This window comes from Chelmon rostratus, chromosome 23 (genome assembly GCF_017976325.1).
Source record: "Chelmon rostratus isolate fCheRos1 chromosome 23, fCheRos1.pri, whole genome shotgun sequence".
Taxonomy (NCBI): Eukaryota; Metazoa; Chordata; class Actinopteri; order Chaetodontiformes; family Chaetodontidae; genus Chelmon; species Chelmon rostratus.
In genome coordinates this window covers 19,330,544-19,344,967 of record NC_055680.1, presented here as the reverse complement: position 1 = coordinate 19,344,967, position 14,424 = coordinate 19,330,544, and the positions used below count along the sequence as shown (strand labels likewise).

The 14,424-nt window shown below is 49.7% G+C and overlaps 1 protein-coding gene across 1 annotated transcript in view; it reads left to right on the top strand.

Annotated features, from left to right (window-relative positions):
• The window catches only part of nfxl1 (nuclear transcription factor, X-box binding-like 1), a 17,639-nt gene extending 3,863 nt beyond the window's left edge, over positions 1-13,776 (top strand). The window contains exons 8-25 of the mRNA XM_041965578.1: positions 198-283; positions 448-523; positions 885-982; positions 1,622-1,736; positions 1,889-2,013; positions 2,126-2,248; positions 3,811-3,901; positions 5,047-5,167; positions 5,248-5,404; positions 5,942-6,033; positions 8,703-8,724; positions 9,414-9,536; positions 9,823-9,977; positions 10,418-10,487; positions 11,670-11,774; positions 12,043-12,120; positions 12,224-12,277; positions 12,452-13,776. Coding sequence (XP_041821512.1) covers positions 198-283; positions 448-523; positions 885-982; positions 1,622-1,736; positions 1,889-2,013; positions 2,126-2,248; positions 3,811-3,901; positions 5,047-5,167; positions 5,248-5,404; positions 5,942-6,033; positions 8,703-8,724; positions 9,414-9,536; positions 9,823-9,977; positions 10,418-10,487; positions 11,670-11,774; positions 12,043-12,120; positions 12,224-12,277; positions 12,452-12,643 — 1,883 coding nt within the window. The 3' untranslated portion in view covers positions 12,644-13,776. The remainder of the gene's footprint in view (positions 1-197; positions 284-447; positions 524-884; positions 983-1,621; positions 1,737-1,888; positions 2,014-2,125; positions 2,249-3,810; positions 3,902-5,046; positions 5,168-5,247; positions 5,405-5,941; positions 6,034-8,702; positions 8,725-9,413; positions 9,537-9,822; positions 9,978-10,417; positions 10,488-11,669; positions 11,775-12,042; positions 12,121-12,223; positions 12,278-12,451) is intronic.
• Positions 13,777-14,424: the final 648 nt, after the last annotated feature.

The window sequence follows — 14,424 nt, the reverse complement described above, 5'->3', positions numbered from 1 at the left end:
CCTTCTTCTTCTTCTTCTTCTTCTCCTTGAAGCCTCCCCAGGTTACCATGTTTAGTTTAATCGTTTTGATGGTAACTATGGCGACAGTCCTGTTCGTCCCTGTAGCTGTCAGTTAAATATTCTGTCTGTCTGCCTGCTCTCTCTGTAGCATCACTGTATGTCAGCTAATGTTTACATTAATGTGTGTGTGTTTTCAGGTCCCTGTCCTCCCTGTCCAAAGATGGTGTCAGTTTCTTGCATGTGTGGCAAAGCTAAGCCCCTCCCCCGTCGCTGTAGCAACAAGGTACAACTAAGAAGTTTAAAGGTTTAAAACTGTTGTTGACGAGTTTTACTTAATTTTATAGTTTCTACTTCTCTGTTGCCTGATGGGAAATCACCCAATCAGAAGCCAGGAGAGATGATTGATGGCTTGAAATGTGTGTGTCTGTGTGTGTGTTGTCTCTCCAGGCCTGGTCGTGTCAACAGCAGTGCAGCAAGTTGTTACCCTGCAAGCAGCACACCTGTACACAGCCCTGTCACACAGGTACACACACACACTCACACTCACACTAACACTAACACTAACACACACACACACACACACACACTCACACTCACACTCACACTCACTCACACACTCACACACACACACAGTCAGCAGGTCAGACACAAAGGTTTGTTCGCCCTCTGCTGCTTTCAGTGTGTGAACATCACTGGACATTACTCTCGCTGACTATCCCACAATGCATTGTGCTGCATTTCCCGGATGTGGACTTGACTGTGGTGCAGTGCCGGGACGTATAGAATTTGATAACTGGCCAGTTTTACTTCATAGTTCATCTGTTCTTCAGAATCAGTCTGACAGCCTGTCTGTCTGCCTGTCTGCCCGTCTGTCTGTCTGTCAGAGTGTTCTCCCTGTCCCAGAGTCAGTGTTCAGAAGTGTGTGTGTGGTCGAGAGAAGGCGGAGAGACCCTGTGCCAGCCCTCGGTGGACCTGTGAGCAGGTGAGACGACACAGATAATACTGCAGTACTCTGCTGTCTATACACTGATCGTACTGTGATACTGCAGTACTCTGCTGTCTATACACTGATCGTACTGTGATACTGCAGTACTCTGCTGTCTATACACTGATCGTACTGTGATACTGCAGGATATCTTAAACTGGTTTGATGACATGAACAGTTCGTCCTCAGGCTCAGCTGTCAGTCGATGGGCCTGTCATGAGTCCAGGTGTGCCCAGATGTGTGATGCTCACAGAAATACGTCGACTCGTTGCTTCGTCACATTGGTCAGCTGTGTTCGGTTTTATAGATGTTAGTCATCATTTCACCTCCACAGTTCAGCAGGAGTCCACAGAGAAACAGCTCAAACTGCCGACAGGCTGCTGTTTTCTACCTGCGTCTGTAGACTGAGTGTATGAACGCTCCTCAGAACGCCAGCTGTGTCCTCCCTGCACATCAGGGGGGCGAGCAGTGGTTCATCAGGTTCAGTGAGAAGGTGTGAGAGTGATGTCAGTGGTCAGGAGGGGAAGCAGCGAGCCGCCGTTCAGTCTCTCTGTGCTGAAACTCGATGGCTGTCCGGCGCTGAGCGTCAGGCTCTGTGAGCGATGAATTTCAGTCCTGCTCCTCCTCCTCCCTCAGGTCTGCGGCTCTCCGCTCTCCTGTGGGAATCACACCTGTGAACTTCTCTGCCATGATGGACTTTGTCCCCCCTGTCCTCGCTCCGTCAGCAGGTCCTGTCCCTGCGGCAAGACCAGTGAGTCCACACACACACACACACACACACACACACTCTGTCTGTGGTTTCTATCATTAACTGTTGAATGTCTGTCTCTCTCTCACTCTCTGCTGGTATTTTCTGTGTGCGTGTGTGTGCGTGCGTGCGTGTGTGTGCGTGCGTGCGTGTAGAGTCATCTCTGCCGTGCACGGAGGAAGTGCTGCCATGTGGCGACACTTGCGACCGCCGTCTGTCATGTGGAAAACACACCTGTTCAATGAGGTGTCACCGAGGGAGCTGTGAGACCTGCAGACAGGTCACACACACACACACACACCCACACACCCACACACACACCCACACAGACACACACACACACACACACAGACACACACTGACTCTGCCTGTCTGTGTGTGTGCTCTGTCAGGAGGTGGAGAAGGAGTGCAGGTGTGGTAAATACAGGAAGTTGATGGCGTGTCATAAAGAATACCTGTGTGACTCCAAATGTCCAAAAACCAGAAGCTGCCAGAGACACCAGTGCAGGAGGAAGGTCAGTCCATCAGTTCTTCATCAGTTCACCTGTCTGATCAGTCATTCCCTGTTTCTAACTGGAGACACTTCGCTGTTTTATCTCATGAACACATTAAATGATTCATTGATGGTCATTGACTAACGACCCCCCCTCCAGACAGCTCTGATGGATATGGTAACCCCCTCTGCTGCTTCACAGAGCTTCATGGCAGTCATATGTAAACCCAGACATGTTGTTCCAGGAAAAGTAGATTCAGTGCATAAAGATATCGGATCAGAGAAAACAGCTGTGACTGAGACCCACTTTGAGTGGACATGAAAACAGGAAGTCCCTGCAGAGCTGTGGACTACAACTTCAGCCTTGTTTGTTAGCTTGAGTTTATTCACATTGTTAGCTGCGCCTGTTAGTAGCTCCTGTTAGCGGCTTCTTTTAGCTGCTCCTGCTAGCAGCTCCTGTTAGCGGCTTCTGTTAGCGGCTCCTGTTAGCGGCTCCTGTTAGCTGCTCCTGTTAGCGGCTCCTGTTAGCAGCGGCTGTTAGCGGCTCCTGCGAGCAGCGCCTGTTAGTAGCTCCTGTTAGCTGCTCCTGCTAGCGGCTCCTGTTAGTGGCTCCTGTTAGCTGCTCCTGTTAGCTGCTCCTGTTAGCGGCTCCTGTTAGCGGCTCCTGTTAGCGGCGCCTGTTAGCGGCTCCTGTTAACGGCGCCTGTTAGCGGCGCCTGTTAGCGGTTCCTGCGAGCAGTGCCTGTTAGTAGCTCCTGTTAGCGGCTCCTGTTAGCGGCTCCTGTTAGCGGCGCCTGTTAGCGGTTCCTGCGAGCAGCGCCTGTTAGTAGCTCCTGTTAGCGGCTCCTGTAAGTGGCTCCGGCGAGCAGCGCCTGTTAGCAGCGCCTGTTAGTGGCTCCTGTAAGTGGCTCCTGCTAGCGGCGCCTGATAGCAGCGCCTGTTAGCGGCTCCTGTTAGCAGCATACACATGTATGTAAAGACATCTTTCAGATGCTGTGATACTGAAGAAAACCTGCTATCTGTCTTCAGCTGAAGACACAGAGGACAAACCGTCTTTGAGCCTCATTAAAGCTGAGATCAGTCCACATGTTAAAGTATGAAAGTCTGGATCCAAGTTCAGCCTCATGACGAGTTCTGAGATGATGAAAATGTCTATTTCAGAAGTGAGACTGATGGTTGTTTCTCAGCGCTGTGGCTCCGGATGTTTTCCTGCCATGTAAATGTCAGAGTGATGCGATCTAATCTGTGCGTAATCTGATAGTTAAAGGTTGACTGACGGTTTGTCTGTGATGTCCCAGGAGGAGCTTTAACTGTCATCATGGAGCTAACAGGATGTTTTCATCTCTGGATCTAAAGCATCTGGATCAGTTGAATGTTTGCAGCCTTTTTAATGTCACTTGTCACACGTCAGGTTTTTGCCTGATCTCAGATCTGCCTGATCTCAGTGAAGTCAAACTAAACAGCAGAGGAAATGTTCTTCAGTGTGGAGGAGAGAATGAACTGAAAGGAGGAGAAGAAACTGGAAACTTTCAGCCCTTCTTCCTCCAATATAAACTCTGTTTCCCATGATGCCCTGTGTCTTAGTGTTGCCCTGGTAACTGCCCTCCCTGCGACCAGAGCTGTGGTCGTACTCTGGGGTGTCGTAACCATAAGTGTCCGTCTGGCTGTCACCAAGGTAACACACACACACACACACTCACACACACACACACACACACACACACACACGTCACATCCCATCATCTTCAATCAGACATGTTGTGATTTGTTGAAGGAGTCACAGCTGGTGGAAGGTCAAAGGTCAAATTCAGGAAAATTCTGACCCATAACACTCCCTGAAGTGTGTGTGTGTGTGTGTGTGTGTGTGTGTGTGTGTGTGTGTGTGTGTGTGTGTGTGTGTGTGTGTGTGCGCGTGCTGACATTTGTTCCAGTTGATGGGGCTGAGCAAAACACACACACACACACTGTTGAATGTGTGTGTGTGTTTGGAGAAATGTTGACCTCTGCTTCCTGTCAAACATTGTGTGTGTGTGTGTGTGTGTGTGTGTGTGTGACAGATAGCTTCCTGTGTCCTTTGTTCCCTGATCAGACGATAGAGGACAGTTTATGCGTCCGTCTGCCTTGTGATTGGCTGAATAGATAAAAGTTGATTAATTTCTGCTTTTGCGTGCTGATTGGCTGCTCTGACCTTTCAGGGTGAAGCAGCTAGAAGGTTACGCCGCCTCCAACGCATCACCACGCAGATAACGGCTGACGCCGAGCCGCGTGTTTTCACTTCATGTGAAACTGCTGAATAAACTTTGGCATTTCGTTCGGATGCCGAGTCGATCGGAATAAACGTGATTATTAGCGATGAGCGAGCGTTGTTCAAAGGCTGCAAACAAGATCTGTTTTTCCTGGAAATGCATTCTAAAATCCTGCGAGCAGCCGGTCCGACATGGATCCAAACACTGTTCCATCGCACGGTGACGGGTTTATCAGTGTGAGCGGTGACGCCTCACACCCTCAGCTATCTGCTCAGCCGGAGTGTGAAGAGACGAAACACAGACAGACTCTGATTCAGGGACACGGTGTTACCAAAGCTCTGCCTGAGCCAAACATCAAGCTGCACCAAACACACACTGAGCACACACTGCGTTCATGTCCCCATGTTCAACAGGACGGCCTGTTCGTCCTGGTCCCACTGGACATGCAAACATCAGAACCATCACGTCTCTCGTAAACAAGCAGAACAGCTCATTAAATATTCGAACATACTCCTGAATCTAACCTTCTGTGTCAGTGTTCCAAACACACGAATGTGTCTCACCTGTCCTTCAGGTAGTTGTTATCCCTGTCCGGAGTCGGTGGAGGTCCGATGTACCTGTGGTTCCACCGTCTTGCCTGTCCCTTGCGGGCGGGAACGGAGCACCAAACCGCCTCGCTGCAAAGAGACCTGCAGGTAAAGACTCGAGAGCGCCACCTGGCCGATTCCCTCCCAGCAGCGACCGCCGTCAATAGTTTCTCTGTGTCCTCCTCCAGGTGTCCTTCATCCTGCCACCACCCGACCAGAGAGACCCACCGGTGCCACCCCGGGCCCTGCCCCCCCTGCAGACAGCCCTGCCTGCTGCCGCTGCCCGGCTGCGGCCACACCTGCCCCCAGTCCTGCCACGACCTGGTGCTGGTCAAGTCCCAGCAGGTAGGCGGCTCCGTAAAGCAGCGGGTCAACATTGACTGAAATCTGCTTCTCTTCTCTCTGAGAGTTACGGTTCAGACGGATGCTCTGTACGAGGCTGCAGCTGGTTAGCTTAGCTTAGCTTAGCATAAAGACTGGTAGCAGCACCTCTGAAGCTCACAGGTCAACGTGTTATTAATGTTTGTTTATTCTGAACAAAACTTAAGGGTCAAATCAAGAAGTTGTGATTTTAGGTGAGCTCCACCTTCACCAGCTGCTGCGTTAAAGTGATGAACACATGAATGCATCAGCAGAGCGTTGGTCTGACATGAGCCACTGACTGTTTTCATGGACTGTGTGTCTGTGGCGTAGCGCCGGCTCTGGACGGCTTTGATAACATCAGAACATGACTGCACGGCTGTGTCCGAGCTCCGGCTGACCTTCAGCAGTATCTCTGTCAGCAGTAATATGAAGTGATGATTCCGGTGTTCTGTCCCAGACCAGCAGAGATAAATGATGTTTGGAGAACCTCTGAGGGTTCTTCTTCATGTGTGTTTTTAGGTGCAGTTAGCGGGACCCTGGGAGCAGCCTGCCGAGCCAGCGTTTGTGAAGAAAGCTCTTCCCTGTCCACCATGTCAAGTACCCATACCGACGTAGGTCAAACACACACACACACAGACATTATTAGAGTAGAACTGTTTTCTTGGTCTCATTGAAACCAAACAAAGGCTGAAACCTGAAACCTGAAATCTATTCAGGCTTAAAAATATGAATAATGGTTTTTCTGAGTCTGTATCAGTGTGCACAGACTGTTAAAACTTCCATCCTGGTAACTCGATACTGAACTAGAAAAAGCTCTGAGCTGCACTGAAGAGGCATCGGAGCTCAGTCCAAACCCCACAGTTCAGCTGCCAATGAATGAGTCCTGATCTCGGCTGAAACTCCTCTTCAGGATCCAGAAGCATCAAAAACACTCAGCTTGAGACTCGAAATAGCAGTTAGCCAGAGAAAACAAACCAGGGCGACAGCTCCGGAGTCTCCTCCTGTAGTCCAGCCTGTGATGCTGCTGGCGGCTCCAGGGAACGATCAGCTGAGAGGTTTGATGGAGGCTTCTCCTGTAGTCCAGCCTGTTATGCTGCTGGCGGCTCCAGGGAACGATCAGCTGAGAGGTTTGATGGAGGCTCCTCCTGTAGTCCAGCCTGTGATGCTGCTGGCGGCTCCAGGGAACGATCAGCTGAGAGGTTTGATGGAGGCTCCTCCTGTAGTCCAGCCTGTGATGCTGCTGGTGGCTCCAGGGAACGATCAGCTGAGAGGTTTGATGGAGGCTCCTCCTGTAGTCCAGCCTGTGATGCTGCTGGTGGCTCCAGGGAACGATCAGCTGAGAGGTTTGATGGAGGCTCCTCCTGTAGTCCAGCCTGTGATGCTGCTGGTGGCTCCAGGGTGCGATCAGCTAAGAGGTTTGATGGAGGCTCCACGGTGGAGAGGATGGAGCTAGAGAACAATGATTTCTCGTTGCCAGGGGCTGACTAGTTAATCACCTGTTTACTCTCATACTGTGAGTAACTGATGTGCACATTTCTGAATCCTTTATCTGCAGGCCGGACGGGAAGCTCCAGCAGGCTGGATGCGGCCCGCAGGCCGCCATTTGACCACCGCCGACCTATATCCCATAAGTACAATGACTCATGACACAGATGTCACTCGTTTCATTTGACACGATTGCTGTGGTAACCGCGCCAGTCAAGGGGGAGGAGCTGCAGTGTGCACCAACAACCACAAGGGGGCACATCTAAGCAGTCCAGATGCAGTGTCTGTGTCTCCACTGTAGGGTCGTCAGTTTTTCTGCGTGAGCTGATCGAATGCAGTTCGATAAAACCTGTCAGGCTTTGATTTGAGGGTCATCGTCAAGTGTTGGCAGGTGTTGGATCGTTCGGCTGAGCAATGCTGAGGTCGTCATGACGTGCGCTGAATGACATGGCGTTCATTCTGCAAAGGCCAGATGTTCTGTGTCAGTGTCAACGAGAGTGAAACGTGATTCGTGTAACGGCCCCGTTTCCAGTGGGTGCTACACCCTCCCACCAAGTTTCATGAAAATGGGACCCCCACAACGTCCTGGCTGAGGTGATGAGTACAGTGCTAACAGTGCAGCTACATCCCGAACTTTAGCCTTTAGCCTTTAGCCTTTAGCCTGGCTCAGGCTAGGCAGCAGCAGATAGCTGCACATTGAATTCGACATTTATTTGACTTTTATTTACTCCATGCCTCAGGTGAGTTTTGTTAAACTGGAGGCTAACATGCAGGTCACACAGGTGAACAGAGAGGCTGCTCCAGACATCACACTGATGGTTCTCTGTTCTCTTCATGTGGTACCAGATACCAACACACACACCACACACACACACACACACACACACACACACACACACACACACACACATTCCAATGTGCTTTGGTCCTGTCATGGATCATTAGACCTGAGATTTAAAAACACTGTGTGTGTGTGTGTGTGTGTGTGTGTGTGTGTGTGTGTGTGTGTTTGCCAGCTGCCTGCAGCTCTGTGACGCAGTGAACAACCAAACATGTGTGTTGTTGTTGGAAGATACTCAGACCAACAGCCACAAACAGGACTGACGCTGTCTCTCTCTGTCTATCTCTCTCTCCGTCTATCTCTCTGTCTCTCTTTCTGTCTCTGTCTCTGTCTGTCTGTCTCTGTCTGTCTGTCTCTCTGTCTGTCTCTCTGACTCTCTGTCTGTCTCTGTCTCTGTCTGTCTGTCTCTCTCTCTGTCTCTGTCTGTCTCTCTCTGTCTCTGTCTGTCTGTCTCTCTCTGTCTCTGTCTGTCTCTCTCTCTGTCTCTGTCTGTCTCTGTCTCTCTCTCTGTCTCTCTCTGTCTCTGTCTGTCTCCCTCTGTCTCTCTCTCTGTCTGTCTCTGTCTCTCTGTTTGTCTCTCTCTCTCTCTCTGTCTCTCTCTCTCTCTCTCTGTCTCTCTCTGTCTCTCTCTGTGATTTTAGTGAATGTAAGTGAATGGGACGTCCTCACAGATGTTGTCCTCACAGAGTGATGATGATGAAAATGAAACGATGTGAAGTGAAGGCAGGAAACTGACTGAATGAGTTCAATGAAGTGAATGGAAGTGAATGGGAGTGAATGGAAATGAATGGGAGTGAATGGAAATGAATGGAAGTGAATGGGAGTGAATGGAAGTGAATGGAAGTGAATGGGACGTCCTCACAGCTGCAGTCAGAGTGATGATGTCTGAAGTTAATGTGAATAAAATGAGTCACAATGAATGAGACATTTAGTTTCTCTGTGTCTGTCTTTCAGGGCCTGTTTTGGAGAACATGAGGTGAGAACTTCTGTTTAGTCTTCACCTCCACCTTCACCTCTATCTCCATCTTCACCTCCACCTTCACCTTCATCTTTACCTCCACCTTAACCTCCACCTTAACCTCCACCTTCATCTTCATCTTAACCTTCACCTCCATCTCCACCTTCACCTCCACCTCCACCTTAATCTCCACCTACACCTTCATCTCCATCTCCACCTTCACCTCCACCTTAACCTCCACCTACACCTTCATCTTCACCTCCACCTTCACCTCCACCCTCCTTTTCCTGAAGGACTCACTCGTCCCCTCTGACCGGTTTATCTCTGCTCACACATTAACTTGATGTATCTGCATCTGTTTTTAGAAGTATCACCTCCTCCACTCTCCTTTATCTGCAGACATTTCTCTCCCCCTCCCTCCCTCTCTCTCTGCCCCCCCCCCCTCTTGTTCTCTTGCTCCAAACGTCGTCCATTATTAGTTTGTCCTTCTGACCTCTTCCTCGTTCACTCCTCCTCCTCCCGTTCGTCTCGTTTGTCCTTCTCTGTCTCTCTTTCACATAATTCCCTCTTGCATTTCATCCCATTTGGTTGCTTGGTATTCAACACGCACGCACTCGTTCGCACTCGCTCGCACACTCGTTCACCTTCAGACGAGGTCAGAAAACACTGAATGTGTCTGTCCTGCGCTCTGTGTGGGTGTCCATCAGGTCAGCCCGGTGCCGTGTCACCGCCGGGGGCGATTCTCCTGTAAACGGCCGTGCGGACGATCTTTGACCTGCGGGAACCACGACTGCAGCAGGGAGTGTCACCTGGTAACCGACGGCAACAAGGTGAGGACCTCACTAGGATGGAAATAAATATCATAAAGTCTTTGTGATGCTCCACTCAGTCTGTGTTTCAGAGCAGTTGAATTGACAGAAAATGAATCAGCAGTTATTTTGATGATTGATGAATCATTTCATGTATTGATGAATCATTTCATGTTTAAGTTTTGAAGGCAAACATTTGATGAGGATCATGAAAACAGCGTTTAGTCGCCTTCCAGCGAAGAGCGGCAACAACTTGATGATCAACTGGATCACTAATCTGACCAATCAAATCCATCTCTGTCTGCAGTGTGAAGTGTGTGAGGAGGGCTGCTCTAAGCCCCGCCCCCCCGGCTGCCCCCACACCTGCCCCCGCCCCTGTCACCCCGGCAACTGCCCCCCCTGCAGCCAGATGATCCGCCAGCGCTGTCACTGCAAGATCAGCATGCTCTACGTGGAGTGCACGTCAGTACACGCACATTAAAACGCCTTCTGTACATCAGCTGACTTTTGCTGGCCTGTTATTGGCCTGTTATACGGGCGGTGAGACAGCGGCTGGAGAAGACGTTCTGATGAAGGTTACACATGTTAATATATGGAACCTACATTAGGTTTCGGCTCATCGTTTATGTGCCACAGCGCCGCTGTTCTGGTTCGCCGCCGGCGCTCTCATGGCGTCGAGACGCCATGGAGACGAGCCGCTGGACGTAGTGGAGCAGTTAGCAGCGACAGAGCTGGGGGGTGGAGACCAGAAACGGAGCTCAAACAGAGACTCGTGTTGTTCTGTCGCTGCTGGACGTGGACGTCAGCAGCTGTGTGATGACACGTTTAACGCATCATTAGTGAATCTCCGGATCAATAAAGACGTTTGAAAATGACAGGATTGATTGTTTTTGTGTCTGCAGGAAGTTGACGTCAGCTGATGAACAGACGAAGGTGAAGTTGGGCTCCTGCAGCAACCAATGTCCCAAAGAGGTGAAAACACACACAACTGTCCGTCTGTGGACACCTGATAGGGCCCCATTGCATCATGGGACCTGTTTATCAGACTCTGGAGTCGCCTAGCTCCTATTGTTCCTCCTTTCCTCCTTTCCTTCCTCACTGTTTTCCTTCTGTCTGTCCTTCCTCTGCCTCCTGTTTCTCTTCCTCCCTGATCAACAATCAATAATTGTCAGTGCCATTGCAGGAGAAATACAACACCATCCATTCATCTCTCTTTCAAATCAATTTAGCTTAGTGGCGCCAGATGACGCACGCACACACACACACACACACACACTTGAAACACAGTCAATGTTTGTTTCAAGTGTGTGTGTGTGTGCGCGCGTGTGTGTGTGCGTGAGAGCCGCAGCTCACTCACACACACACACACATGCTGAGCTCGGGCTAATCTCTGGGCTGAAACAGATTTTTCCAGTTCAGTTGAAGAATTCAGACTTTTTCATATCAAATATGATGGAAGTGAATGTGTGTTTGTACATCACAGACAGTGAAGCTAAAAGATGTTCGCTGACTGAAACGTTCCAGCAGTTTCCATCAAAGTGCTGCAGATGGAACAGAAGATAATTTACCGTCGAATAACCGGTGGCACCTCGTGGACGTTCACCACATCGCAGCCGGAGGCAGAGCACGCTTCAGTCTGTGTATTAGCTGCTCGTTAGCACGGGGACCCGAGCGAGCGCCGTGCTGCTCGTTAGCGAGCCAGTTTTATGGCTGGCGGTGGAGCTCGGTGGCAGACCTCATACACATTAAGTGTCTGTTCATGTGGCTCATTCTACTAAATGTGATTTATTTAAATGAATCACCCCCACTGCAGCTCTTTAAACTGAACCATATTAAACATATGCTCGTGCTTTAGGCTTTCAGCATGTGGTTCCTGTCTGCGTTTCTGTCATAGCCGGATGTTGAAGTAAAATGAAATGATTCTGATGAAGATGCAGGCTGATGGTTCTGAGCCTCGGCGGCCTCACAAAGGTTTACTGACGACGGAGAAGCAGAGAGCGGGTTTGTTTTCACTGGAACAGCTGCTTCATGTTTCCTCTGGAGGAAGCAGAGACCCTGCTGGCAGCTCTGAGGCCCACCTGACCGCTCATGGAAAGCCTGAGACAGCTGAAGGAGGTGTGTTTATTCTGCGTGTGTGTGTGTGTGTGTGTGCAGCTGAGCTGTGGCCATCGCTGTAAGAAGGTGTGTCATCCAGGAGTGTGTGAGGAGAAATGTCAGCAGAGGGTGAAGCTCCGATGTCCCTGCAGGAGGATCAAGAAGGTACAAACACACTCTCAGCTGCCAGGCTGGAGCTGAGAGTCATGCTCAGTGCCGCTTTATTAGGTACAACACTACATCAGACTGTCCCTAATAAAGAGGCCACTGAGCTTCACTTGTGCCGTTATTTTACTTTTACTTTAGTTTAAATGACAAACTGACTGTTTGTAACGAACACAGCTGTTAGTTTGGAAGGATGGCTCACTTACCTGTGTGTGTGTGTGTGTGCGTGTGCGTGTGCGTGTGCGTGTGCGTGTGCGTGTGCGTGCAGGAGTTCCCGTGCTCTTCGTCAGATCAGTGTGTTCAGTGTGATGATGCATGCAGAGACCAGCAGAGGAAAGTCAGCCAGGTAAACAAGCAAACACACACCTGTACTGTGGCCGAGTCACACCCTGATACACACTAACCTGTGTGTGTGTGTGTGTGTGTGTGTGTGTGTGTGTGTGTGTCAGCTGAAGGAGGCGGAGCAGAGAGCAGCTCAGGAGGAGGAGCAGAAGAAACTTCAGGTCAGTCTGACGGTCAGGATGTTCCATCATCATTCTAACCAATAACCAATCAAAGTGATCGATCGGTCTTTAACGGCTGATAGCTGTTGATTGATAGCTGTTGATCGATCAGAGACCACTCGTCCTGACGGGAGACGTGTGAGCTGAGCGTTTGTTCACCTGCTGTGTGTTCAGGAGGAGCTGGAGGCGTTCGAGAAGCGTCAGCAGCGAGGAGGTCGGAGGAGTAAGAAGCGGGGGAGGAGGGAGGAGGCGGATGATGAAGGGGCGAGGGCGGGGAGGTGGAGGAGGTGCGTCGCCTTCGTCCTCGTCCCGTTGGCCGGAGCTCTGCTGTCGGCCGCTGCCTACTACCTCCTGACCGCGCCCTGAACGCCTCACGGGTGCGGTTGGGGTTTGAGTTTGACTCTTCAGGTTTTTTCCGCTCATGTCGATTCTGGAAGTGAAAACTGGTCCTCGTATGGTTCTGGTTTCAGTTTGAGTTTAGTTTCTTCCTGTTTGAAGGTTAATGTGAAGGTTGAGAATGATTTAAAGTGACTCAGCACGCAGCCATGTCAATAAATAACTCACCTCTGCGACTGTGGCGTCTTTTCAGGATTATTCTGTTTGTCACTTGTTTGATCGTCGCTCAGTCGATCGTCCTGTAAAACACGATCCCGTCCGTTTCTCTCTGATGTCTGTTTGAGTCATTCATTATTTTCAGGATCCGGACGTGATTCCTGCTTCAGGAAGCTGTTCCTCCTCGAGCCTGAGGCGATCAATAAAAGTCTTAATGACCAACACAAAACTTAAAACAAGTGGAAACGATCAACTAATCGATGATTACTGATTGCCTTATTGATGCAGATGGTTTCTAACAGGTTTGTCATTAAATCTGTCAGACTCAGGTCATGTGACCAGCTGGATCTGCTGGAGTGTGGTCTGATGCGGTTTGTGTGATGACAGATCTGCTGATGTGTGTTCAGACTCAACCTGAAGCAACATCTGTCCTCTGTGAGGTGAGACCAGGTCCCGTTAGCCGAGACACAGCTTAGAGAATAAAGGTGCTTAAAAACATTTAAAAATCACGCTGATTCAGAAATCATGGCGTTTCATCATCATCATCTCTGATGTCCATCAAGACCGGACGGCCGAAGTGAATCCAGTGAGAGTTTGTACATCACTGCAAACACGGCTCACGTTGTAGCCGACAGCTAACTCACTGTTTCCTGTTTACATCCCGCAAGGCATCATGGGAAGTGCAGTACCACAACTTGGAGCATGGTTAAGAGTGACAGAACCGGCTTGTGTTGAGTCTGAACAGACATTCAGGACCGATGAGCGCAGCAGTGATGTTTTTTTTAAGTGAGTGTGATGTTGGAATATTTTGTTGTAAAGAAGCTGCAGTTAGAAACATCCATCACATGTTAAAATATATTTTATGTCGGTCCTGAGTTGGTCAGATCGCTGAGATGTTCGAATGTAAAATTAAGTTCAGATATTTGAAAAATAAAAGTTTGATTCAGCTTTTGTGGTCTCTGTCCCTCGGCCGGACGTAAAGGTTTATCTTGGATTGTTCCTTCAGGAGGCGACCACGGCTGTGACGGTGAACGAGCTCGTGGCTGAGCGCCAACCATCTTTCAGTTCACTGTCACAGAACTTTATTTAAACGAGGAAGTGTTGATGTTGGACTTTATATTCCATTAATATTCTCAAAGTCCATGTGGACTGAAGGGACGAAGTATTTCCTTTGGCAGCTTTGTTGAACTGACAAAATGAAGGATCAGACCTTTAGCTGAACTTTAGCTAACCAAAACAAACCTGTGCCTCGAGCAGCTAAACAAAGACTGAAATAGACGAAAAGTTAAACTGGACTAAAGTGTGGTTTCCTCTGTTATACTTCAGTAAGTCAGCTGTTTTCACCTGAGCTCTGATTCTGTGACTTTAAACTGCTTTGACGTGATGACCTCACGTCGTGTCCCCGCAATTCACCGTGTCGTCACGTTGGTTTAAAGCAGGCGCGTCCACGAGGCCGTGTCACCGGTCCCCACAATGATGGCAGAACAACACACACACACACACACACAGCAGGCTCGTCTCAAAGGTGTGCACAGAGTGTGTGTTTCTGCATGTAACACACACACACACGGGCACGAGGCTCATGTCCCAGCATG